A 27,990-nucleotide genomic window follows, 5' to 3' on the forward strand; every position below is an offset into this window, starting at 1 on the left:
ATGAAACTGAATAAAAGTTTTCTTTACTTTTTATGTACTTTTTGGGTTTCACCTGTAATTTATACTGTTAAAATTATAAATAGTATAGAAATTATCTTTTGGTTTGTATTCTGAGACTTTGTTTTATATTTATGACCCTTTAGCCACAAAGTTTGCCCATCCCTTTTATACATTTTTTTGATGAAATAAATTTTATTCCTCCCAGCAGATGGCGCTGAGGTCAGAGCATTAACGTGAGTGAAGCGCTCAATAACTCAATATAAAATGAATAAATAAGCAGAACCATGTCTTAACCGAACACGGGACAATAAAATCCACTGACATGTACCACAACATCCCTCAGAATTGTTATGTTTAATTGTAAAACGTTGGAGACGTTCAGGACCGCCGAATCAAAACGAACACACCTGTATTATTACTGGGCAATACGAGAAGAATGGCGGGTTTGCTGACAGTTTCCGCCTCTTTTGGTGACAATAACTTCTGTAATGAGAGTCACAGGGAGCTGCTACAAGCGAGATTAATAGTTAGTTTGACATGAATCATGGTACATTCAGTAACCAGTTTTTCTACATAGTTCTAAGTCCTTCCCATATACTTTTCTTCCTAATCTTTATTTATTGTTGAAATTAAATCAAGTGGCAGACAGAAGCAAACAGCAGAAAGCACAGATCCATGAGGTAAATATATTTAAATAGAAAGCTTCACAAATCTTCCATCATGTGACTCTTTTGACTATAAAAACATTTAATAATATTTAGTTAATATTTTAAAATAATCATGCACAGGATCATCATATGGTCCATCATGGATCATTAAGAGTTTTGTTTCATCTGAAAATTCAGTGACAGCGTATTTCCATAAATGTTTAAAAATGTTGCAGCATAAATATTATATGTACTTTTCCATAATTACAGAAATAAAAAAACAATGATTTTTGCATTTAAAATGTTTTATATCTGCAGAAATATATTTTATGATGTTTGTCCTTTAAAGAATTATGCACAGGATCATCATGCACCCTCCATCAGTATCACTTTGTTAATGAGAGAAAGACCTGGACTGAAGCACAGAGATACTGCAGAGAGAAATACACTGACCTGGCAACCATTAATAACATGGAGGAAATGATCACACTCCTTAACACAGTACATGTAATCTACTCAGGTTTAGCCTGGATTGGACTGTATGATGATCTGAACTGCTGGAGATGGTCTCTGGATGATGATGCTTTCTACATGAATGGAGAGAGAGACGTTAGAAGGTGGAATATAAATGAACCGAGGAACTGGAATGGAAATAGAGAAAAATTCTGTGTGCATTTATGATGCAGTTTGGAAAGAAGCCTCTTGTTCTACGACACTTAATTTATGTGATTTGGTGGTGAGAAGCGCAGTTGCAGATATGCTGAAAGAAATAAACATAATTATTTTGAACAAATTCTATTTCCTTCTATTTTAGGTCGAGTGAATGCAAGTGAGAGATATGTTCTGTGTTTATCAGCATATGAACTGGACTGAAGCTCAGAAATACTGTAGAGAACATTCCACAGACCTGACCAGCGTGAGGAACGACACTGAGACCCAGAAGATCGGATCACTATTAGCTAATAATAATAAATTAGACGATAATCATTATTATAATTACTATGGTGATAACAAATATTTTAATTATTATTATTATTATTACTTTTATAAGTATAAACCAGTTTGGATCGACTTGTACAGAACCAGTTTTTGGTCGGACCAAAACAACTATTTTTTTCAGCAACTGGAAACCTGGACAATCAGATAAATAATAAATAATGTCATTTAATGATGGTAATTATGGGAAATGGACTGATGAAAACTGTGTACAAACTTTTTCATTCCTCTGTTATAGCAGTGGGTAGATTTTGGTTGTGACATAAATAATACTGCCAACACGCTTTAGATATAAACTGTACAGTGTTGATATTGATAGGTGATAGTGATAGTTGATAGAGCTGTAGTCTTAGTCACACACAATTTGGCCTTGGTAATTTTTTTAAAAGTAAAAGTTTTGTCCTTCTACAAAAATGCTAATGCAGAGGGATGTGTGATTTCATTTAAATTTCGGTAGGCTCCATAGGAGACGGTGTATAAGTGTAAGTATATAAATATTACAGATTGTAACTATAATTACATCTTTATATTATTTATATGTGTAAGTATATCTTTATGACAGGTTGTAACTGTAATTACACCTTTATATTGTTTATAAGTGTAAATATATCATTATGACAGGTTGTAATTGTAATTACACCTTTATATTGTTTATAAGTGTAAATATATCATTATGACAGGTTGTAACTGTAATTACACCTTTATATTGTTTATAAGTGTAAATATATCATTATAACAGGTTGTAACTGTAATTACACATTTATATTATTTATATGTGTAAGTATATCATTATTAGGCAAGGCAAGGCAAGTTTATTTGTATAGCACATTTCATACACAGGGAAATATTACAGGTTGTAAGTAATGATTTTTTATTTGAGGATTGACAAACCATCCATCCATCTTCTAACAGACCGGTATATCGACCACACCACTGCAGAAGATACACCGATCCGCCTGTCGATCTCCCGCTCCATCCTTCCCTCACTCATGAACAAGACCCCAAGATACTTAAACTCTTCCACTTGAGGCAGGAGCTCTCCGCCAACCTGAAGGGGACAAGCCACCCTTTTCCGGCTGAGAACCATGGCCACGGACTTGGAGGTGCTGATTCTCATCCCTGCCGCTTCACACTCGGCTGCAAACCGTCCCAGTACACACTGAAGGTCCGTCCTGATTTGAGGAAGCCAACAGGACAACATCATCTGCAAAAAGCAGAGATGAAATCCTGTGGTCCCCAAAACGGACTCCCTCCGGCCTCTGACTGCGCCTAGAAATCCTGTCCATATAAATAATGAACAGGACCGGTGACAAAGGGCAACCCTGTCGGAGTCCAACATGCACTGGGAACAAGTCTGACTTACTGCCGGCTATGCGAACCAAACTCCTGTTCCGGTCATATAGGGACCGGACAGCCCTTAGCAGAGGGCCCCGGACCCCATACTCCCAGAGCACCCCCCACAGGTCACCACGAGGGACACAGTCGAATGCCTTCTCCAAATCCACAAAGCACATGTGGACAGGTTGGGCAAACTCCCATGCACCCTCCAGCAACCTGGCGAGGGTATAGAGATGGTCCAGTGTTCCACGGCCGGGACGAAAACCGCATTGTTCCTCCTGAATCTGAGGTTCGGGTATCGGCCGAATTCTCCTCTCCAGTACCCTGGCATAGACTTTTCCGGGGAGGTTGAGGAGTGTGATCCCCCTGTACTTGGAACACACCCTCCGGTCCCCCTTCTTAAACAGAGGGACCACCACCCTAGTCTGCCAGTCCAGAGGCACTGTCCCCAGCCGCCACGTGATGTTGCAGAGGCGTGTCAACCAAGACAGCCCCACAACATCCAGAGATTTGAGGTACTCGGGGCGGATCTCATCCACCCCCGGTGCCTTGCCACTGAGGAGCTTCTCAACTACCTCAGTGAGCTTGGAGGATCAACGGGTCCACAACCGAGCCCTCGGCCTCTGCTTCCTCAGTGGAAAACATGTCGGTGGGGTTGAGGAGATCGTCGAAGTACTCCTTCCACCATCCGATAATGTCCCCAGTCGAAGTCAGCAGATTCCCACTACCACTCTAAACAGTGTGTGCAGGGCACTGCTTTCCCCTCCTGAGGCGCCGGACGGTTTGCCAGAATTTCTTCGAGGCCAACCGATAGTCCTTCTCCATGGCCTCACCGAACTCCTCCCAGACCCGAGTTTTCGCCTCCGCAACCACCCGCCCCCCGGTACCTATCAGCTGCCTCCAGAGTCCCCCGAGCCAACCAGGCTCATTAGGACTCCTTCTTCAGCTTGACGGCATCCCTTACTTCCGGGGTCCACCACCGGGTACGGGGATTGCCGCCACGACAGGCACCGGAGACCTTACGGCCACGGCTCCGAGCAGCCGCGTCGACAATGGAGGTGGAGAACATGGTCCACTCGGACTCAATGTCTCCAACCTCCCTCGGGATCTGGTTGAAGCTCTGCCGGAGGTGGGAGTTGAAGATCTTTCTGACCGGAGACTCTGCCAAACATTCCCAGCGGACCCTGGGAATGTCCAACTTCCTCCCCTGCCATCGGATCCAACTCACCACCAGGTGGTGATCAGTTGACAGCTCCGCCCCTCTCTTTACCCGAGTGTCCAAGACATACGGCAGGAGGTCAGATGAAACAACCACAAAGTCGATCATCGACCTCCGACCTAGGGTGTCCTGGTGCCACGTGTACTGATGGACACCTTTATGCTTGAACATGGTGTTTGTTATGGACAAACTGTGACTAGCACAGAAGTCCAAAAACAGAACACCACTCGGGTTCAGGTCGGGGGGCCATTCCTCCCAATCACGCCCCTCCAGGCATCACTGTCGCTGCCCACGTGAGCATTGAAGTCCCCCAGTAGAACGACAGAGTCCCCGGTCGGAGCACTTTCCAGCACCCCTCCCAGAGACGCCAAGAAGGTCGGGTACTCTACACTGCCATTTGGCCCATAAGCACAAATAACTGTGAGAGACCTATCCCCGACCCGACGGCACAGGGAAACGACCCTCTCGTTCACCCGGGTGATCTCCAACACATGGTAACTGAGCTGGTTGGCTATGAGCAAGCCCACACCAGCCCGCCTCCTCTCACCACGGCCAACTCCAGAGTAGTAGAGAGTCCAGCCTCTCTCGAGGAGTTGGGTTCCAGAGCCCAAACTGTGCGTGGAGGTGAGCCCAACTATCTCTAGTCGGTATCTATCAGCCTCCTGCACCAGCTCAGGCTCCTTCCCCCCAGCGAGGTGACATTCCATGTCCCTAGAGCCAGATTACGTGTCCGGGGATTGGGTTGACAGTTGGCAATAGCAATGAAGCTGGACCAGATATTATCGTAACCTAAACCTGTCTTCCTTGTGCTCTGGAAGCATTCACTCCAGGTGAGCACAAACACCATTCATATGTTTATGCAACATTAGCATAGAGAGCATTATACTGACTTGGCTAGTGTGAGAAATCCAACAGATAATCAACGAATCTTAAACCTTACAGTTGGCACTGTGGCTTGGATTGGTTTATACAGGACCAGACTCTGGTCAGACAAACAGGTATCCACATATGAAAATTGGAGACCAGCCACCTATCAACAGCCAGACAATGGTATTAATAATCCCTGGGAATACGGAAATCAGCACTGCACTGCTGTCTCATTCAGAGACTCAGGTCATTGGACAGATGAGGACTGCTTATCCAACTTCCCTTTTATCTGCTACAGCAGTGAGTTCTTCTAAATTAGATTTTATTTTTTTCATTATTGTACAATATAAACCTTTAGCCACTCAAACTATATAAATATCACAAAGATTTTTGCCTTCTCTAAACTGTTGCCACAAAGAGATTTCCCTTCACCATAGCTAATAATTCTTTTCCAAACCTGTTTCAGCCTGGCAATGCCTTTATTAATGTAGAAAGTTCCATGAAGGGATGTTTTGCAAATATTTGTGTGGAGGAAATCTAGTGGCCTTCAAAGAACCATGAGCTCAACTCACCAGATGAATTAAAAAAGTTATTTGCATACAAGATCTATTTACTAATCATCACTGCCTGATCTCACTCATGTCCTGGTGTCTGAATGGGTTAAAATCCCAATAGCCATGTTCCAAAGTTTAGTATTCGCTTTAGAGTTGAGAAAAGTAGGAAATAGCAGGAAATGGGGGTCAACTCTCTAGTAATGCTGGGAGTTTGAAGTGGGATCATCAGTAAGGGCATATTAGTGTTATGTAAGTATATACTTTTATGGTTAAAAGTAAGATTTAAAGCTTTAATTTCATTTAAATGAACAGTTTAATTCATCCCCAGTCAAACATCACTAATTTCATAGAGGATACTTACCATTGCAAGTTCTTTGCCATTTTCAGTTGTGCATCTGAGTGTACATCATAGGATTTTCATGAATATAAATATTTGTATATCTTTATGATTAAAGAAATAAAAACACATTTAAATTATTTTGTGTTATTTCTAAGTTGTATAAAATTTGATACACTGTCCTTAAAAAAAAAATAAAACATTATAGCTACTTTAACATTTGTATTTTTGGTAAATCACATCAATATTTACAAAAAAAAATTGTTTATCTGCAAAATATTATATTATGGTGTTTTTCCTTTAAAGAATTCTGCACAGGATCGTCATGTACCTTCCATAAATATCACTTTGTTAATGAGAAAAAGACCTGGACTGAAGCACAGAGATACTGCAGAGACAAATACACTGACCTGGCAACCATTAATAACATGGAGGAAATGAACACACTCCTTAACACAGTAAATGGCAGCTACTCTGGTTCAGCCTGGATTGGACTGTATGATGATCTGAACAGCTGGAGATGGTCTCTGGATGATGATGCTTTCTACAGTTACGGAGAAATAAAATTTAGTAATTGGTATATAGACAAACCAAGCTACTGGAATGGAAACAATTTATGTGTATATTTTGGTTATTCTGCCCTTTGGTGGGTGTATTCATGTTCTACAACACTTCCATTCATTTGTTTTGATGGTGAGCATTACAGTATATATATATATATATATATATATATATATATTATATATATATGCTAAAAAATTTACTCCAAACGAAAAGATTCTAGCGTAAATATTATACACAAATTCCATTTCCTTTTTTTAGAGATATGTTCCGGTTTATCAGCACATGAACTGGACTGAAGCTCAAAAATACTGCAGAGAACATTACACAGACCTGGCCATTGTGAGGAACGACACTGAGAACCAGATGATCAGATTATTATTAGCTAATGATAAGGATGACAATCATTATACCTCCAGTTATTACTATAGTAATTATTACGCTTTTTGGATCGGCCTGTACAGAACCAGTTTTTGGTCGGACCAAAGCAACTCTACTTTTAGCAACTGGAAACCTGGACAACCAGATAATTATGGACAAATTATATCATGTACTGCTGTGTCATTTAATGATGATTATTATTATGGGAAATGGGAAGATGAAAACTGTGGTCAAGCTTTTCCATTCCTGTGTTACAGCAGTGAGTGAAGGACAGAGTTTTCTGTTCTTAGTCTAATTTTTAGTAGAATTACTTGCTTGTAATGAACACAAACAAATATCATCTTTCAAAATAATGAGCACAGTAACCAACATTTGTGTTATTCTACTCTAGCAATGCCCTCAAACTCCTCTCATCAGTATCACTTTGTTAATGAGAATAAGACCTGGACTGAAGCACAGAGATACTGCAGAGAGAATTACACTGACCTGGCTACTATTGATAACATGGAGGATATGAACACACTCCTTAACACATTAAATGGCAGCTACTCAGGTTTAGCCTGGATTGGAATGTATGATGACAGCTGGAGATGGTCTCTGGAAGATGATGCTTTCTACCAGGAGGGAGAGAGAGACTTCAGAGGATGGGAACATCAACCTGATAATGATGGAAATGAGATGTGTGTTTCCATGGAGTATGGAGGGTGGTGGTTTGACAGACCTTGTACTGACAGAAGATCATTTGTTTGCTATAATGGTAAGGTCTGACAGAAATGGAAAGATTTTGCCTAAATTATTTTAATCTGCTACTGCAGCTGATAAAAAATAATAATTGATATTTATCATACAGCTAATTACAGCTATTGTATGCATCTTTGTAATTCTCTCAACCTTAGGTATAAACAACACATATGTAATGATTTATGATCAAAAGACTTGGGAAGAAGCTCAGAGCTTTTGCAGAGTGAATTACACAGACCTGGCAAGTGTGAGAAATCAGACCGAACTTCAGCAAATAATGAGCATCGTGAACAGTTCTGATGTATGGATAGGTTTGTATAGAAACCGATTATGGTCAGATCAGAGCAACTCAACCTTTACATATTGGAGACCAGAGAATCCAGAACCAACACCAGAACCTGATAATGGTTTGTATTCACCTGGGCAAAATAGAAATCAACACTGTACAGCTGTGGACCATCTTGGCCGATGGACAGATGAAAACTGTTTCGCCAGATTCCCTTTTATCTGCTACAATGGTGAGTTGATCTCCACTTTGAATTCATTTAAAATATAATAAATAAAGGAAGCTGGATGTCTAAATATGATTATGAACATTAGCAATAGCAAAGTTTACAGCTGGAATAAGATTACCAGATGTTTTCTAATCCTAACATGTCTTCCTTGTGCTCTGGCAGCATTCACTCCAGGTAAGCAAAAACACTATTTATGTGTAGATGAAAAATAAATAGAGATATTTATGATCCTTAGTTTACTAAGTGAATGCTTATTGAATGTCTGTTTCTTTATTGGTTTAATTAACACTTTTATACAGGTGCTTTGATGGGACCGCATATGAAAATCACTGCTAATGAAAATCTGTTAAACTCTCAAATTAAAAGACTGATGGAAGTGGTGATGGAAGTAAGTTAACGTTCCTATAATGTCTTTCTTTATCTGTCCTTTTAATTTATTTTAATACAATTTATTACATTGAGTTTATTTTGTAGATAATGTGTAAAGTGTATTTAGCAAAAGAAATAATGTTGTCTAAAATAAGTAGAAATTAAAGCATTATAAATTCATAATGGATGAGATGTGGCTTAAAGGATTTTACAGTATTTACTGTACTTATATAATTATTAATATTTTTGTCAGCTTCAGCAAGAATTGAGCAAACTGGCAGACTTTCAAGCAACTGAATGTGAGAAACATCCGTAAGCTCGATCCATGAAGGAAAAAGTCTACATTCACAAATATAACTGAGGGAAATTCCAGGTTTTGTGGTGATTTATCTTTTATTTACTTATTTACTCAGCAATCGTTCTTTTCCAGAGCAGTTGGAAAATCTGTAGAGCTTTATTAAAAAGAGAATATAGTTATTAAAATGTTTGATCAGATTTACAAATATTTACAAACCTTGAAATGCCTTCTGTAATGTCTCATTATTAATAACAGTGACTGTAATTATACTGATATGTGATCGAGCCTGATTCCTTGGGTATATTTTATTGGGTTTATTGCTTGTTAATGGTATTATTGAAATGAATTTCAAATGAATAAAAGAAACAGTAAAGAAACTTTATTATGAAAAATATTGCTATGAGTGTTAAGGGATACTATGTGATTTTTATTTATTAATTGTTTTCAGTATTGGGTTCCATGTAGTTTTGGTTGTGCTGATTAAATGTCAATCTAATAATAAACAGTAAATAAAGTACGTGTAAAATGTCTTGTGTTGGGTGAAATTTATTCAAAGAGAAAAATATATTTTATCTTGTTTGAAAATAAAGTATGTGTTATTTTTTCATTGAGAAACCAAAAGGTCTGACAGATTCAGCTTCTAATTGCTGTGGATGTGAAGAACCACATTTTTTTGTTTAAACATTCTGTCAAAATAGATTTATATAATAAAGATTATCCAGGTCTCACAAACGTCTCCATACATGAGGAAAGTTAACATTTGTTAGTAAAAGGTAACTGAACCTTTGTACACCCTCATCTCTCCCAGACTTATCGTAATTTTACGATATCAAATCAAACCGGATGGGCGAGTTTGCTGACAGTTTCCACCTCTTTTGGTGACAATAACGTACGAGAGCCACAGGGGGCTGCTACAAGCGAGTTAATGGTTAGTTTGAAATGATTCATAGTACATTCAGTAACCAGTTTTTCTACATATTTCTAAGTCCTTCTCATATACTTTTCTTCCTAATCTTTAGTGTTGAAATGAAACCAAGTGGCAGACAGAAGCTAACAGCAGAAAACACAGATCCATGAGGGTAAATATATTTAAATAGAAAGCTTCACTAATATTCCATCACATGATTCTTTTCAGAATCAAAGTCAGAATCAGAATCAGCTTTATTGCCAGGCATGTTTTCACATGCGAGGAACTTGTTTTAGTGACAGAAGGTCCACAGTGTAACAGAATAAAATATACAGTATAGACGAAATTGTATGTACACATTTACAGGTATGAAATGTGCAGTATTTAAATGTGCAGTCTATACAAATATAGACAATCTGTATGTACGAATTTGCAAGTGTGAGAAATGTGCAATTGAAGTATACAATATATACAGTTTGTATGTATGTGCAGTTGTGAAATGTGCAATTGAAGTAAACAGTAAACATTTAGACAATATGTATGTATGTTTAGATGTGCAAGTATGAAAACCATACTAAAGAAACATTTAATATTAGTTAATTAATGTTTCAAAATCATCATTCACAGGATCATCATGCACCCTCCATCAGTATCACTTTGTTTATGAGAAAAAGACCTGGACTGAAGCACTTAGATACTGCAGAGTCAAATACACTGACTTGGCCACTATTAATAACATGGAGGAAATGAACGCACTCCTTAACACAGTAAAAGGAATCTACTCAGGTTTAGCTTGGATTGGACTGTATGATGATCTAAACAGCTGGAGATGGTCTCTGGGTGATGAGGCTTTCTACAGTAATGGAGAGAGAAACTTTAGGAGCTGGTATATGAATGAACCAAGGAACTGGAATGGAAATGGAGAACATTTCTGTGTATATTTTGCAGTTTATGAAGTTAAAAGAGTTAATTGACCTACAGCAAGAAAATTAGTAATAATTTCAAAATAAACTTTTTTACTGTCAGTCAGAGATTATTGTCTGCTTGAACATTTCAGCCAAACAGTATGCTGCCAAATACCAATGATTACACTGGTGTGTACTTTGGGTTGTTTTTGAGGTGAAGGGTGGAGAACATGTAGATTGATTGACTACTGTACATGGGGTTGAGACTTCTCTGACAGGGAAAGGATTCTAACCTTCTAGATAGCATTCTTTTGCTATTCTTACTTACTTTATTTTTGTTCTTTATTTTTCTTTACTTTATTTTGTTTATTTATTCTTAGTCAATCAGAGCTTCAGTAACCTCAAGTTATATTTGTTATGTCAAACTGATGATGATCCTTTCTACCAGGAGGTAATAATAATAATATATATTTTTGCCTATAGGTGACTATCACAATGTTTTCAATCTTAGGTACAAACATATACGTTGAGATTTATTATAGCTTGTCCTGGGAAGAAGCTCAGAGATTCTGCAGAGAAAATTACATAGACCTGGCCAGTGTGAGGAACGAGAATGAACTTCAGCAGATACTGAGCATCATGTATGGCTATGAGATATGGATAGGTCTGTATAGGAGCCGATTACGGTCAGATCAGAGCAACTCAAACTTTACACATTGGAGACCAGCATTTCCAGCACTAGGACCAGAACCTGATAATGGTTTGAATGTATTTGGTCAATATGGAAATCAACACTGCACAGCTGTGGATCATTCAGGCCATTGGACAGATGAAAACTGTTTAGACCGCTTACCTTTCGTCTGCTACACTGGTGAGCGTATTTCTTCTCTGAGTAGTAGTAATTTATGAGCTAACTCTATTACTGTATGTCACTCATGTAGTGAAGATTTTCTGTGAGTTCCAGGTGCTTTCTAATTCTAATTTTGATTTCCTTTTTCTTGACAGAATTCACTCCAGGTGAGTAAACACTCAATTACTGTGACTGTCCTTAAACTTGAATAATATATCTGTGATTCACATCAGATTCAATAGTTCATTAAGTCAATGTTAAAAACTATTAATTTCAGTATGTTTCCAACTTTGCAAAAAGTTTGTGAGAGGCTCATGAGTTTGTTGGTCAGGTATACTCCATATACTTTTAGACACACAGTATATAAAAACATTTTCATATGAGAAACAAAGTGCTGCATAACACTTCGCATGCTAATTTGCATATGGAAAGCATGCAGGTGTATGTGTTTATTGATCATAATGCAAAACCTATATATCGCAGGTGCTGTTATGGGAGTGCGTCTGAAAACCAGATCTAATGACAATCTCTTATACTCTGAGGTTGCCGAATCTGTGCTGATGGCAGTGAGTAAACATTCCTGATCCTTAATCTGAAACAGACAGATGCTTATCCAGTTTTACTAAACATTAAAAGTTATTAAATGTTATTAAATATCAATATTGACCATTAAACATTACATTATGCTTATCTCATAGAGGTGTAGCAACATTGGTAATTGATTAGTTGTGGTTTATTTACATATAAAAGACTTTTACAGCACTTACAGGATTTATTTTACATTTTTCAGCTTCAAGAACAAGTTAGCAGACTGGGACTTTCAAAGAACTGCACTGTGACCGTGAGACGCTTCCGTAAGATCGATCCATGAGGGAGAAAGTCCACATTCATGCTCAGATTCAAAATATGTTCATGTTCCAGATTTTTCTTCATTTATTCAGCAATCATTCAAGCTGAAAGCATTCAGGAATGCTGTAGAGATCTGTTCACACAGAAATTCACATATCATATGCTACTTATTTTATATCACATAAGTATTTTATAAGTACTTTACAATTGATTTAAACACTCTAACACTACTGTAACTGATATATTTATTGATCCCAAAAGCTTCCCAATGCCATCGGGATTTGACATATAATAATGACTATAATTACAATATTCTAATTAGTAAATGAGTGTGATTTACATGTAATCTTATATTTGGTGTTTTGGAATTATACTTATACTACTTGTATATTGTTTTTCCTCAAATTAAACTAATGAAAGTTTAATTTTGATGTGTTAGATTTCCTGATTTACTCCAATCATTTTGTTAAAAGTTGCCTGTACTGTATGTTTTAGGAATACGTACTATGGGACTATTTAGTATTTAGTAATTCAATACATTTATTACTGAGATTTATGGATGCATTGGTTAAAGTTTGACTAAATAACATGCTAATAAATAAATAAAACTAAATAAAACTAAATAAACTAAATAAAGAATGTGTCATTTGTTTTGTGATTGTGTTCAAACAATGGATTTGAAATGAAATTTTAATTTATATCATTATATCATTTATATCAATATATAATTGAATATATTTATTACAGAGATTTATGGATGCATTGATTAAAGTATGACTAAATAACATGCTAATAAAGAAACACTAAATAAAGCATCATCATTTGTTTTGTGATGTGTTTGAAAACACATTGGACTTGAAATGAAATTTTAATTAACATCAAAACTTTAATTTACACATAAAACACTGGCTCATATCTCAGTGTAGTGTTATTGATGTGATCTCAACCACACTGATGAATTAGAAATCTATCTGCATCGCAGATCTGTCTACCAATCGTCACTTCCTGAACTCACTCATGTTTTTTCAGCCAAATAAGTTCAAATCCCCATAGCCATGTTTGAAAATTTAGTATTCCCTTTAAAATTGACACAGGAAATGGTGATCAATTCCATATTAATGGGGGGAAAAAATAACACACTCCTTAATATGGTAAATGGAATCTATTCAGCTTTAGCATTTATTATGCTATTTATTTAATAAATGTAGCATTTATTACAAATGTAGCACATAGTACTTGTAGCACATGGCACAGAGCACATGCTACATGTGCTATGTGCGACATGTGCTATGTGCGACATGTGCTAAATGTGCTTTGTAGCTATTGCTAATGCTAATAGTGTGTGTGTGTGTGTGTGTGTGTGTGTGTGTGTGTGTGTGTGTGTGTGTGTGTGTGATTTTTTTTTGCAGATTTTGTTTACATATTGTAAGTAATATAACTACTCTATAGCACATGTAAATGTATGCCCATATGCTTTTTATTTAGATACTTATGCCAGTTTATTGCTAAATTATTTACTATTAATTTATTATTTTAGAATTTTCTATTATTTTATTATTGTTATTTATTTTATAACATTTATTTGTATTGTTTCAATTTCAAATAGTGTAATAAAAGTTAAATTGTACAGGGGGGGTTCATCCTACATAGAACTACCACTGGGACAGGCAGTTCAAGTTCAACGCAGGTCACAATTAATTAAAAGCTCTCAGCCTAAGAAAAAATATAGAAATCAGCTAAAACAAAACAGCAGATGGTTAGCTACATTGTATGGTCAAGTGGCATGGACATAAAAGTACTGTCAGTGCAATCAAGATTACAGCATTCACAATGGAAACCTACAGAAAAGGAAAACAAAGCAAGTGAACAAACACAACGTCAACCACAGTGTCTGTCATAACATATGACAAACAAGCACACAAATATGTGACCTGGCAGTATCTCATAGAACCTAATTATAGTTTCAGTTATTTTAATTAGCACCTTCATTTTGAATCGAATCATGGTACATTCAGTAACCAGTTTTTCTTCATATTTCTAAGTCCTTCCCATATGCTTTTCTTCAGAATCTTTATTTAGTGTTGAAATTAAATCAAGTGGCAGACAGAAGCAAACAGCAGAAAGCACAGATCCATGAGGTAAATATATTTCAATAGAAAGCTTCACTAATATTCCATCATATGACACTTTTTACTATAGAAAGATTTAATATTATTTAGTTAATGTTTTAAAATGTATATAAATATCCTAATCACACTTTGTGTATTCTACCAGAGCCATGTTTCGACTTCTGCTGCTTTTGGGTGAGTTATGTGTGTGTTATAAAATATATCTAATTGTTATAATGTGTATATTTCTATATACAATATAATGATGATTAGTTTATTTATGTAAAAGAAAAAAGTTTTAATAAAATGATGAAGAGAGCACATTGTACCATTACAGAAGATTATTTTAAGATTATTGGCTTATTCAGTTTACCAGTCATTTTTAATAGGCAGAGATCCTTTATCCAACTCAGTGATTCAGATTTTTTATTTGAATTTCTTTTTTTCTGACCCGTTACTTTTAGTTCTTTTGCTTGGATGTTAAAAGTTGTATTGTGTTAATACAGATGGATAAAACAAAAATTGTGTTTGTCTTCATTTCACATTTCAAAGCTACAAATTGTGATTGATTTGAAGGGGTGAATATTTTTCATACCCACTGTATATGCATTAGTCGTATGTGATAACTTACAGATCAATAAATTCATTTAAAATCACTACCAAGATGTTCAATGAATATGTGGCCGGGTGTAATAAATAACACAACACACCGGAAGCAACAATGCTTTTCTCAAACTTGGGGTTTAATCTAACTACTGTTTGTAAGAAGGAAAAGAATACAGCGGTCGATGGGAGCAAATTTGAACAAAACAAAAAGTCTGATTTAAACAATTTTTACAAAAGGAAGAAACTAGTGGGAATTGAGAGGACAAGTTTAAATCTCACTTAAATCAAACCAAAACATCTCAGAAGGCCATATTCTACCAAAAAACAAGATTCAACTATTATTTGAGATACTTAAGTCAGGTTAAACAAAAACACATACTTGGAACATTCTAGCAAATTCTCCTAGCTTATGCAAGCTAATACTAACTAATAATACAGTCAAATACAAAAAAGATACGAAGAAAATACTATTTAACCCCCAACAAATACGGTAGTGGCTAATGTACAAAAGAAATAAAAGCACATTAGTTCAGCCGTCTCATCTTTGTTTCTTTCATTAAACAATCATCATGCAACACATATTAAACTATGCAGATACACATTTCACACGCACATTTTTCAGAATCATTATGAAAACATTCATGCTTAAAAGATAAACTTGGTAATTAAACCTTTTACATATGAAAATAATGAAGTTTACATACCTAATCTGTTAAATTACCACGAGATTCACTGTCACAGGCACATTAGATCCAAATGTGTCCAAAACAATCAGCAATCCGCAACGAGCACAAGAAACAAACTTCTCTCACCACGTGAAAAAGATGGCTTCTCCGAATTAGCCCACAGCTTCAAAACTCGCAAACTTTATTGAAAAAAGGAAGAAAGTGCGTCTCTTAAAGGAGCCATGACCCTTTTTTAAAACACCACGATAATGTACATTTTAGCACCTGGCTAGATTCTCCCCTGCTGAGAAATCATTGTCCTCAATGATATCAATACATATTCTTAACCTCTTTCACAGCTTCTCTGAAGAACACACTACCAAGACTTGTCAGAACCTGGGAATAAACTTCAGGACTGAGTGAGACAGAATTACAAGTTGATCGTGGTTCACTGAATGGGTTTGAATGCATACCAGCATTTGTTCTGCATGTTCTTCTAGGCATGGGAACAGGCCTCCTAGGCAAAGGTGCATCAGGTGGAGGAACAGGGCACTGTTCATGCACCACCGATAGCTCTGACTCCTCTGGCTGTCCCACACTGTCTAAAACAGAAACAGGTTCAACACCTAAGGCTTCCTCATCTGAGCTGGTGAGGTCGACCTCTACACTGCTTGCTTCTTTCAGGCGAGGAAATGTAACCTCCTCCAACACCACATACCCTGGGTCAGCATCTTCGACTTTACTCTGCTCAACCCAACACTCTGACACTGATGAGGGCAAACTACGTTCAGTAACCACAAGTTCCTCATCAGAATTCTCACAAGGACGCAAATCAACTCTGTGAACTCTCTTACTGGGACCACCTTCCAGAGGCACAACTGTATACATGGTGTCCCTTACATCCATGACTCTATACACTGTAGGAGACCAAGCATCCTGTATCTTGTTCCTACCAGCAGGACGGTGACGCAAATAAACGGTCTGACCAACGACAACATTAGGACAGTAGACTTTGTCATTTAATGGAGCTAGTCGCTCCGCAGCCTTGCGTTCTGCATATTCTTTCGCTCTATCGTGAGCTTCTCCGAGTCGATACTGGTGTGTTTCTAACCAATCCTGCCTACCATCCACCTCCTTGCCTAAAAATGCATCAACAGGAAGACGTGGTTCTACACCAAACAGCAAGAAATACGGTGAGTAACCAGTTGTTGTGTGAGGGGTTACGTTGTAAGCGTAGATTAACTCTGGCAGGTGTGCTGGCCACCATCGTTTCTTTTCAGGAGGTAATGTTCTTAACAATTCATGGAGCGTTCTGTTAAATCACTCACATTGGGCATTACCTTGTGGACGGTAAGGAGTCGTACGCGTTTTTCTTACTCCATACAGCCGACACAATTCAGCTATCACCTCACTTTCAAAATTCCTTCCTTGGTCTGAATGTAACCTCTCAGGTACCCCATACTTCATGAACCACTCTTTTAGCAAAATCTTGGCTGTGGTATCAGCTCGCTGGTCTTTGGTAGGGAATGCCTGTGTGAACTTGGTAAACACATCTGTAACAATCAACACATTCTCCCTACCATCTGAGGCAGGTTCAAGAACTGTATAATCCACTGCCACCACTTCCAAAGGCCGTGAAGCTAAAAACGGTTTCGTGGGCGGGCGTATTCTCGGTTGTGGCATTTTGGTTAGAACGCATCGTTGACACTTTTTAACCCACTCCTCAACATCTTCGTACATGCCAACCCAAAAACACCTCTGCCTTAACAGGTCAAGTGTACGTTCAATGCCCTGGTGTCCCATCTTATTATGGACACTCTCAAGGACTTGATTCTTAAGGCAGACCTGAGACGTAGTCCCCCCGTCTCTAGACCCACACTCCACAGCACGAATCTGCCTAACTTTACAGCACGGATCACCAGCTGTCAACAGTTCTGTGTCTAGGGGCATACCCTTGTTGGGAAATCAAAAACCGCTAATTGGGCCACCCATCTTTGCTCGATGGCACCCAGTTTTGCTGTTTTCAGATGACATAAAGGGTTGTTATCTGTGACCACTACAAATTTTGAGCCTAATAAATACCCCCAGAACTTTTCAAAAACAGCCCATTTGAGAGCTAGTAATTCGAGCTTCATACTACTATAGTTCCGATCATTCTTCTCTGCATTGCGTAGCCTTCTACTAGCATAGGATATTACCCTCCGACAGTCACCCTGTTGCTGGAAGAGGACTGCACCTAGCCCTTCATTACTAGCATCAGTCTCTACTATAAACGGAAGAGAAAAGTCTGCATAGCCTAATATTGGAGCCGATGTTAACTTCTCCTTCAACAACTCAAAGGCTACCTGACACTCTGCGGACCATAATGAACAAAACTCGAGCTTTCTCACAATTCCATGTTTTTTCAGGCACCAGTTTACCAAATCATGAAGAGGACCTGCTATCTTGGAAAAACCTTCAATGAACTTTCTGTAATAACTGCAGAAGCCTAAGAAAGATCTTAACTCCTTCACTGTACTTGGAATTTTCCATTGCTTTACAGCCTATTTTTTTCCAGGGTCAGTACCAATGCCCTGAGCAGATATCTCATGGCCTAAAAACTTCACTTTCTCTTGAAGAAAATGGCATTTTCCTAGTTTAACCTTAAGACCGGTCTCCTTTATTCTACTGAAAATGACATCCAGTCTCTGGAGATGTTCATGAAACGTGGATGAATACACCAGTATATCTTCCAGATAAACCAGCATGATCTGGAAGATCAAATCCTCCATTGTAGATTGCATAAGACGTTGGAACGTGGACGGTCCATTACAAACTCCAAAAGGCATACGAGAATACTCAAATATACCAAACGGGGTAGTAAACGCAGTCTTCGGTTGGTCTTGTTCACGCACAGCCACCTGATGATACCCGCTAGCCAGATCTATAGTTGAGAAGAACTTGGCACCTTGCAATGCATAAAAACTCTCGTCAATGCGAGGCAAAGCATCTCGCTTTGTCTTAGAGTTTAACAGTCTGTAATCGACACACAGTCTAAGGCTACCATCCGTCTTCCTCGCAAGTACTATGGGTGATGCATAGCCACTATTACTTGGTTTGATAACCCCCTTCTTAAGCAACTTGGCGATATGTTCCCTAGCCTCACTATACTGGTTTGGTGGGATACGCCTATAGGGCTGAGAAATGGGAACATCATCTACCAAATGGATCTCATGTTGCACTTTGTCAGAAAACCCTAGCTCTTCATCGTCAAGTGCGAACGCATCCACATACCTCAACAGCAAAGCCTCAAGTTCTGCCCGCTGCTCAGGGGTACCACCTAACTGTAACTTCTTAAGGAAACCTGGGGATGTACCTGACAATCCCAGTCTCTCTTTTGCGTTTACCGTTATTTCCTCTACTCCAGCTGAAATTCTCTGGAACTTCACTTCACAACCCTCAGCAGGACTTAAGGATTCAACAGGACAGAGTGTACCCAGCCAGGTGCGAGGCGACAACCATACATCCTCTGCAGAGAGATTTACAACCTGTACTGGAAACAATGGTTTTACTTTGGACACAAGAAAAGGTACTACAATCAAGCCTTCAGGTAAAGGTACATTTCCAGGCTCTAACAACAGTTTTGAACCCTCAGGTAGTGAACTCTTTACACCCCTTACCATTAGAGTTGCAACTGATAAGGCAGGTATGTGCACTGTCTCCTTACCAGCTACCCGTACCACAACTCGTTTCTCAAGCTGACCAGCACTTTGCATTTGCTGGAAAGCTTCTCTCCGGTCAGACTGTAACTCCCCTCCTAAGGTGGTATTGAACTCAGCAGGAACTAACTGTCTACACCGGCCTATGATATTCATACCAATAAGAGCTGGCACAGCTGAAGAGTTTTGAGCATCTCGCACTACTAGGAAACCACAGTCTGGCAAGGTGATGCCCATGATTTCAACCGGTAACTCAAGATAACCTAGGTACGGGATATCTAACCCATTTGCAGCAATAATTTTGAGCCACCCAGATGTGGAAAGCATATCGTCTACTTCACCTGCTAAATGCTCTTTAAAGAAATGCTCTGTAATTGTACTGACTTGACTCCCTGTGTCGAGTAAACATGAAACACTTACTCCCCCAATTCTCAAGTCAACTACAGGACATTTCCCCACGGCATGTTGGAGTAACCTATCACGATCTGAATCCATGGTGGTCGAGCCAACAGACTGCCCTCGCGTAGCCTGGCTCACAGCGACCAAGGGTGTGCATTTCCCTGCGACATAGACAGAGATGCATCCTCCTGGACCGTTTGTTTGTCCCTCTTCACACTCTTCAAGCAGTTTTTGGCTATGTGCCCCACATTATTGCGCTTAAAGCAAATAGGCTGTCCATCATCAGTAAACCTAGGTTGCACCTTAGATTTTGTACGATTCACAAACTCGGGCTTAGTGCAGTGTAAATTCAGTTTTTCAACTGCTTGAGTCAACTCTCCTATGGCCTTGCCCTGTTCCACTACTATCTTTAGAACTTCATCAAGCATAACAGAGCTTGTTGCAGGCATAGCCATAGCTGCACACTGGGCTTCTGTAGCCTCAGAGCTTACATTACGGTTAAGAGCTACTTTACTAGCACGCAGTTTAGAATCTTCAAGAGACCACATTAATGCTTCATCTCTTACTTCAATCAAAGTTGACTGTGGCTTGTCCCTCACTAACTTACGAAGTTCTCTTCTAAGTGCTGCATCTCTTACTCCCTCAATGAACTGGTCTCGTAAAGCAACATTTACATTTGCAACAGCATCGGGCAACTGATTCAAGACAGAGTTCAATAGTTGTGACAAGGCATGAGAATATGCACGAAGGTCTTCACCTTCCAACTGTTTGCGGATATAAAATGTCTGCAATAACTGAGCAAGACTAAACTTTTCCCTAAAGGCCTCCCTAAGGTAGGAAAAGACATCTGCTATTCTCTGAGGTTGGTTCCCCCCTCTTAACCTTACTTCTTCTGACGCAGCACCTTTTATTAGGGAAATAAAGTCTGTTTGATCTTCTGGAGACTGGTTTCTTACAAGCAATACCCTTTCTACCTCCTCAATATTCCTACCGTCTTTACTAAAATCACCACTGAAAGACTGAATGTGACGTTCTCTTGGCACATATACATAAGACCTAGTTGGCTCTCTACTTAGGTTGGCGATAACTGCCATAGCTTCAGCATGCTTTCTGCTGAGCTCTTGGATCTGTCTCTGCACATCGTCCATATCATGACTCACACTTGCACCAGCAGTACCCTGAGCTACTGGATTTACATCAGATTGTGACATGTTAAATTAAAATGTCTTTTCAACAATACAAAGTCTTTCAATGTCCCCTTTTTTCCAGTTTCAAGGATATATGACAGAGAAGGTCTGTTTAACACTGCTTCTGCAGGACACACGCAGCAGTCTTCTAGTAGACAGTATGCCCTTGAGCATCGACCCCGGACAGCGATAGCCCCTCTTCATCCAGCGATCCAGTCCCTTGGCCACGAAACTTGAGCCGACTTCGTCACACTGGAAACTCCTAGCACGGTTGACACCTCCAATCCGGGTCCTTGCAGCTCACGTACCCACCACTACCGTATTTTTAAAAAACAAAAATTCCCTAAAAGCTCCCAACTGTCAGATACCCCACTCCTGCAAAGAATACAGCAGTCGATGGGAGCAAATTTGAACAAAACAAAAAGTCTGATTTAAACAATTTTTACAAAAAGAAGAAACTAGTGGGAATTGAGAGGACAAATTTAAATCTCACTTAAATCAAACCAAAACATATCTCAGAAGGCCATATTCTACCAAAAAAAAGATTAAACTTATTTGAGATACTTAAGTCAGGTTAAACAAAAACACATACTTGGAACATTCTAGCAAATTCTACTAGCTTATGCAAGCTAATACTAACTACTAATACAGTCAAATACAAAAAAGATACGAAGAAAATACTATTTAACCCCCAACAAATACGTCTTATCTTTTATGGCTTCTCCGACTTAGCCCACAGCTTCAAAACTCGCAAACTTTATTGAAAAAAGGAAGAAGGGCGTCTCTTAAAGGAGCCATGACCCTTTTTTAAAACACCACGATAATGTACATTTTAGCACCTGGCTACAAATACAAACGAGAAATTCTATTTGCAGAAAATCTAATTGCAGATACAAATTTGTTCACTTTATTGTTGATCTTATTAAATCAGAGCTATATTCATTATGTAAAAACTGGTATTATGTATTTTACAGGGTTTTTCAGCCTTGGTGTCTGTCTTCCTCGTCAGTATCAGTTCATTAATGAGAATAAGACCTGGTCTGAAGCACAGAGATACTGCAGAGAGAATTATGTTGATTTAGCCTCTATTAATAACACTGAAGAGAACTTGGCCCTTACAAACATAATAGACATCTGGAACAGCAGGCGAACCTGGATTGGACTGTATGATGATCTGAACAGCTGGAAATGGTCTCTGGATGATGATTCTTTCTACAAGGAGGGAGAGAGAAGCTTTAGAAACTGGTTTATACAGAAGCCAAGAAGCTGGTATGGAATGAGTTTGTGTGTGTATTTATCTACTTATGATGGAGCTTGGTGGGATACATATTGTTCCACAATGCTTTATTTCATTTGCTTTGATGGTGAGTACCTCAGTTATGTCTACTGTATGTATATTATGTAAATAGCTTTAAATTCAATACACATTGAATCTGTAAAAGTATGAAGATCCTTTATGTCAATAATTTATTTTAGGCAGAGTGAATGCCAGTGAAAGATTTGTCCTGGTTTATCAGAGCATGGGCTGGACTGAAGCTCAGAGATACTGCAGAGAACATTACACAGACCTGGCCAGCGTGAGGAACGAGACTGAGAACCAAAAAATTAGATCAATGTTTAATAATACATATTATTCAGGTCTTTGGATCGGCCTGTACAGAACCATGTCTTGGTCAGATAAAAGCAACTCTTCATTCAGCAACTGGAAATATGGACAACCAGATGGTTATGGACAGACTAAAACCTGTACTGCGGTGTCAATTAATTATAATGATTATTATTCCTATTCTGATTTTGGGAAATGGACAGATGAAAACTGTGGTGGTGCTTTTCCATTCTTCTGTTACAGCAGTGAGTAGATTTCTGTTCTGTGTCTGTCTATAGTGCCAATTAGTTGCCCTTAATGAACACAAACCAGCTATAATGTACTTTCTCAAAATAATAAGCACAGTAACCCACATTTGTGTTATCCTACTCTAGCAATGCTACCATTACACCCTCATCAGTATCACTTTGTTAATGAGAATAAGACCTGGACTGAAGCACAGAGATACTGCAGAGAGAATTACACTGACCTGGCTACTGTTGATAACATGGAGGAAATGAACACACTCCTTAACACAGTAAATGGCAGCTACTCAGGTTTAGCCTGGATTGGACTGTATGGTGATGAGGACAGTTGGAGATGGTCTCTGGATGATGATGCTTTCTACCAGGAGGGAGAGCGAGACTTCAGAGGATGGGAACATCAACCTGATAACTATAATGGAAACGAGATGTGTGTTTATATTACACCTGATGGAACCTGGTCTGATGGAAACTGTAACAGTTATTTTCAATTTGTTTGCTCTGATGGTGAGAATATATAATAAGTTCAACTAGGATTAAACTGTCATTTTTTTGTTGATGTGTTACTGAGTACAATTATCATTTCAGGATGGAATGGAACAAAAAATTTCACACTGATTAATCAGCGCATGTTTTGGACACAGGCTCAGCATTACTGCAGAGTGTATTATACAGACCTGGCCAGTGTGAAGAACCAAGCAGATAATGAACAAATCCTTAATCTCACAGGTGGCTCTAACACTTGGATTGGTCTATACAGAACCAGACTCTGGTCAGACAAACAGGAATATGTGTATGAAAACTGGAGATCAACAACTCAGTTTATACCTGAACAGCCAGACAATGGTTTAAATGTTATTTGGGAATATGGTTTTCAGCACTGCACTGCTGTATCTCTCACAGATTCAGGCTACTGGACAGATGAGAGCTGCATAACCACAATCCCTTTTTTCTGCTATAAGAGTGAGTTCAATTAATCAGCTTTTGATTATTGATTATTGCACAATACGATTACTTACAGCCAACATCACATTATTTAGGAGTTCACATCTTTCAACAAATCATAGGATGTTCAGTGAGGTAACTGTTTAAAAAACACAGGAATATAAATTTTATATGTAAATCTCTTTTATAAATAATATAAAGTAATTACTTTCTTGGTTTCTAAAACACTGCCTAAGCTTTAAAGCTTCATCCCAAAAGCATATTTAAAGCAATAAAACTTTATGGCCATTTGATGTTTTTATCATGTCACAATATTTAAATGTTAAACATATATACACAACACTGCACCTTTATTAATTTGAGACTTTATGTTATTCTGTCTTTTAAGAATCCTGCACAGCATCCTCATGTTCCCTCTACCGGTATCACTTTATTAATCAGAATAAGACCTGGACTGAAGCTCAGAGATTCTGCCGAGACAAATACACTGACTTGGCCACCATTAACAGTATAGAAGATGTGACAAGACTCCTTAATACAGCCACAGCATATGACATCTACTCAGGTTTAGCCTGGATTGGACTGTATGATGATCCAAAGAGCTGGAAATGGTCTCTGGGTGATGATTCTTTCTACAGGAATGGAGAGAGAAACTTTAGAAACTGGTATATAAACAAACCATTGAACTGGTATGGGAACAGTTTATGTGTATATTTTTGGAGTCGCTCTACACAATGGAGTGAAACCTCTTGTTCTCGTGAGCTTCCATTAATTTGTTTTGATGGTAAGCAATGCAGTAATGTATTTTTAATTAAAGTTATATTTAATTATAGTTTTATAATAGTTAATATAAGATATAATAGATAATAGTTTTACAATCAATTACATATTCACATATTCCATGTAAAAGTACAGTTTTTCACATAAAGTTTTATATATTGCATCCATCTCTTTTAGGTAGAGTGAATGCCAGTGAAAGCTATGTTTTTGTTAAACAGTACATGAACTGGACTGAAGCTCAGAGATACTGCAGAGAACATTACACAGATCTGGCCAGCGTGAGGAATGAGACAGAGAATTACAGGATCAGATTATTATTAAGTCAATCTGATTATAATAATTATTATTATAATAATTATTATGCTTTTTGGATCGGCCTGTACAGAACCAGGTCTTGGTCAGATAAAAGCAACTCTTCTTTCAGCAACTGGAAACCTGGACAACCAGATAATTACAGACAGAATGAATCCTGTACTGCTGTGTCATTTAATGATTCTGGGAAATGGACAGATGAAATTTGCAGTAAAGGTTTTCCATTCCTCTGTTACAGCAGTGAGTAGATTTTTGTTTCCAGATCTTTAAAACATTTTCAACATCTTTACAGTGTCTAATCATAACACCAATATTAACATTATTATAATATTTTATATATTCACTAAATGCCCACTGCTAGTCTACTGGAAAAAAATGTAATTAACAAATGTTATAAATCAAACTTTTGTACCTCCTTTAGCAATGTCCTCTACATCCTCTCGTCAGTATCACTTTGTTAATGAGAATAAGACCTGGACTGAAGCACAGAGATACTGCAGAGAGAATTACACTGACCTGGCTACTATTGATAACATGGAGGAAATGAATACACTCCTTAACACAGTAAATGGCAGCTATTCAGATTTAGTCTGGATTGGACTGTATGATGATGTGGACAGCTGGAGATGGTCTCTGGATGATGATGCTTTCTACCAGGAAGGAGAGAGAGACTTCAGAGGATGGCCCCATCAACCTGATAACTATTTTGGAAACGAGATGTGTGTTTCCATGAACTACAAAGGGGAATGGTTTGACAAGTCTTGTAATGACAGAAATCTATTTGTTTGTTATAATGGTAAGAATGATAAATTATGTATGTGGGCATGTGGTGAAATTATTTCAGTGTTAAAAGTTGCTAGTATAGCTGATATTGGCTTATGGATATTAAAAATAATAATAATAATTTGCCTATAGGTGACTATCACAATGTTTTCAATCTTAGGAACAAACATATATGTTCAGATTTATAACAGCATGACCTGGGAAGAAGCTCAGAGATACTGCAGAGAAAATTACATAGACCTGGCCAGTGTGAGGAACGAAAATGAACTTCAGCAGATACTGGGCATCATGTATGGCTATGAGATATGGATAGGTCTGTATAGGAACCGATTATGGTCAGATCAGAGCAACTCAAACTTTACATATTGGAGACCAGCATTTCCAGCACAAGGACCAGAACCTAATAATGGTTTGAATGTATTTGGTCAATATCGAAATCAACACTGCACAGCTGTGGATCATTCAGGCCAATGGACAGATGAAAACTGTTTAGACCGCTTACCTTTCGTCTGCTACACTGGTGAGCGTATTTCTTCTCTGAGTAGTAGAAACAATAGTAAAATGCTATCTGTGCGCTAACTCTATTACTGTATGACACTCATGTAAGAATACAGTCAATGGCCACTAAATGAAACTCATTAAATTGTAAATCAAATGTAGATGTTTACAGATTTTCTGTGAGTTCCAGGTGCTTTCTAATTCTAATTTTGATTCCCTTTTTCTTGACAGAATTTACTCTAGGTGAGTAAACACTCAATTACTGTGACTGTCCTTAAACTTTAATAATATATCTGTGATTCACATCAGATTCAATATTTCATTAAGTCAATGTTAAAAACTATTAATTTCAGTAACCACTGGTTTTATACACTATATGGCCATAAGTATGTGGAGACATGAGCATCACCGTCATATGGTCTACTCATACATTCAAGAAAAATAGTTCCAATTTTTTCCAAAACCTTCCAATTTATTCCAAATTTGTTTAGTGGGGTTTTTTTTAGATGAGTGATTTTACATTATGATTATGTATAAGAGTGCTAGAGAAGCAAAGTACACAGAGTAGAGGTGTAAGAGCTAGTAAAAAAGTTTCTTTTTATCATATGAGGAACAAACATGCTGCTTAACACCTCGCATGTGAATTTGCATATGGAAAGCATGCAGGTGTATGTGTATATTGATCATAATGCAAAATCTACATTGCAGGTGCTGTTATGGGAGTGCGACTGAAAACCAGATCTAATGACAATCTCTTATACTCTGAGGTTGCAGGATCTGTGCTGATGGCAGTGAGTAAACATTCCTGATCCTTAATCTGAAACAGACAGATGTTTATCCAGTTTTACAAAACATTAAAAGTTATTAAATGTTATCATTATTGATCATTAAACATTATATTATACTTATCTCGTAGATCAGTTTTAGCAATTTAGGTAACAAAAGAAGTCTTTGTTGTCTAACATGATGAAGGAATATACATTGGTAATTGATTAGTTGTGGTTTATTTACATATAAAACCCTTTTACAGCAATTACAGGATTTATTTCACATTTTTCAGCTTCAAGAACGAGTTAGCAGACTGGGACTTTCAAAGAACTGCACTGTGACTGTGAGACGCATCCGTAAGATCGATCCATGAATGAGAAAGTCCACATTCATGCTCAGATTCAAAATATGTATATGTTCCAGATTTTTCTTCATGTATTCAGAAATCATTCAATCTGAAAGCATTCAGGAATGCTGTAGAGATCTGTTCATACAAAAATACACATATCATAAGCTACTCATCTTATATCACATATAAGTATGTTATAAGTACTTTACAATTCTTTTAAACACTCAAACAATACTGTAACTAATATATTTATAGATCCCAAAAGCTTCCCAATGCCATCAGGATTTGACACATTATAATAATAATGACTATAATTACAATATTCTAATTAGTAAATGAGTGTGATTTACATGTAATCTTGTATTTGGTGTTTTGGAATTAAATTTATACTCATATATTGTTTTTCCTCAAATTAATTTTAACTAAGAAAATCTTGATGTCTTAGATTTTCTGATTTGCTCCAATCATTTTGTTAACAGTTGCCTGTACTGTATGTTTTAGGAACACTATGGGACTATTTAGTATTTAGTAATTCAATACATTTATTACTGAGGTTTATGGATGCATTTATTAAAGTCTGACTAAATAACATGCTAATAAACACTAAATGAAGGATTGTGTCATTTGTTTTGTGATTGTGTTCAAACACAATGGATTTGAAATTAAATTTTAATTTACATCAAAACTTAAATATACACTTAAATACTGTT

The 27,990-nt window shown here is 37.7% G+C and overlaps 2 protein-coding genes across 3 annotated transcripts; both read left to right on the plus strand.

Moving 5' to 3' along the window:
• Nucleotides 1-524: 524 nt before the first annotated feature.
• Nucleotides 525-27,893, plus strand: LOC113661728 (macrophage mannose receptor 1-like). Its single transcript, XM_047805558.1, is given in 12 exon segments — nucleotides 525-680; nucleotides 14,609-14,637; nucleotides 21,972-22,361; nucleotides 22,474-22,848; nucleotides 22,978-23,808; nucleotides 24,179-24,574; nucleotides 24,748-25,122; nucleotides 25,304-25,678; nucleotides 25,826-26,185; nucleotides 26,395-26,406; nucleotides 26,872-26,954; nucleotides 27,224-27,893. Coding segments are annotated over 12 exon segments (3,312 nt in total). The 5' UTR covers nucleotides 525-675; the 3' UTR covers nucleotides 27,305-27,893.
• LOC113661730 (L-selectin-like) lies at nucleotides 8,491-12,413 on the plus strand. Of its 2 annotated transcripts, XM_027176164.2 has the most exons (8): nucleotides 8,491-8,544; nucleotides 8,779-8,824; nucleotides 9,632-9,751; nucleotides 9,843-9,902; nucleotides 10,358-11,506; nucleotides 11,641-11,652; nucleotides 11,969-12,051; nucleotides 12,276-12,413. In XM_027176164.2, the coding sequence occupies exons 5-8, from the start codon at nucleotides 11,131-11,133 to the stop codon at nucleotides 12,354-12,356; spliced, it is 552 nt and encodes a 183-aa protein (XP_027031965.1). In that variant the 5' UTR covers nucleotides 8,491-8,544; nucleotides 8,779-8,824; nucleotides 9,632-9,751; nucleotides 9,843-9,902; nucleotides 10,358-11,130; the 3' UTR covers nucleotides 12,357-12,413. The 2 variants fall into 2 exon arrangements, with proteins under 2 accessions (XP_027031965.1, XP_027031964.1); XM_027176163.2 differs by lacking the exons at nucleotides 8,491-8,544; nucleotides 8,779-8,824; nucleotides 9,632-9,751; nucleotides 9,843-9,902 and adding an exon at nucleotides 10,036-10,096.
• Nucleotides 27,894-27,990: the final 97 nt, after the last annotated feature.

Source organism: Tachysurus fulvidraco, chromosome 21, assembly GCF_022655615.1.
Source record: "Tachysurus fulvidraco isolate hzauxx_2018 chromosome 21, HZAU_PFXX_2.0, whole genome shotgun sequence".
In the NCBI taxonomy this organism is placed as follows: Eukaryota; Metazoa; Chordata; class Actinopteri; order Siluriformes; family Bagridae; genus Tachysurus; species Tachysurus fulvidraco.

Excerpts from the sequence above, each read along its gene's own strand:
- LOC113661730 (XM_027176164.2), top strand. The coding sequence starts at position 11,131 with ATGTTTTCAATCTTAGGTACAAACATATACGTTGAGATTTATTATAGC. Across the intron at positions 12,052-12,275 it reads CCGAATCTGTGCTGATGGCA|CTTCAAGAACAAGTTAGCAG; the intron begins GTGAGTAAACAT and ends TACATTTTTCAG.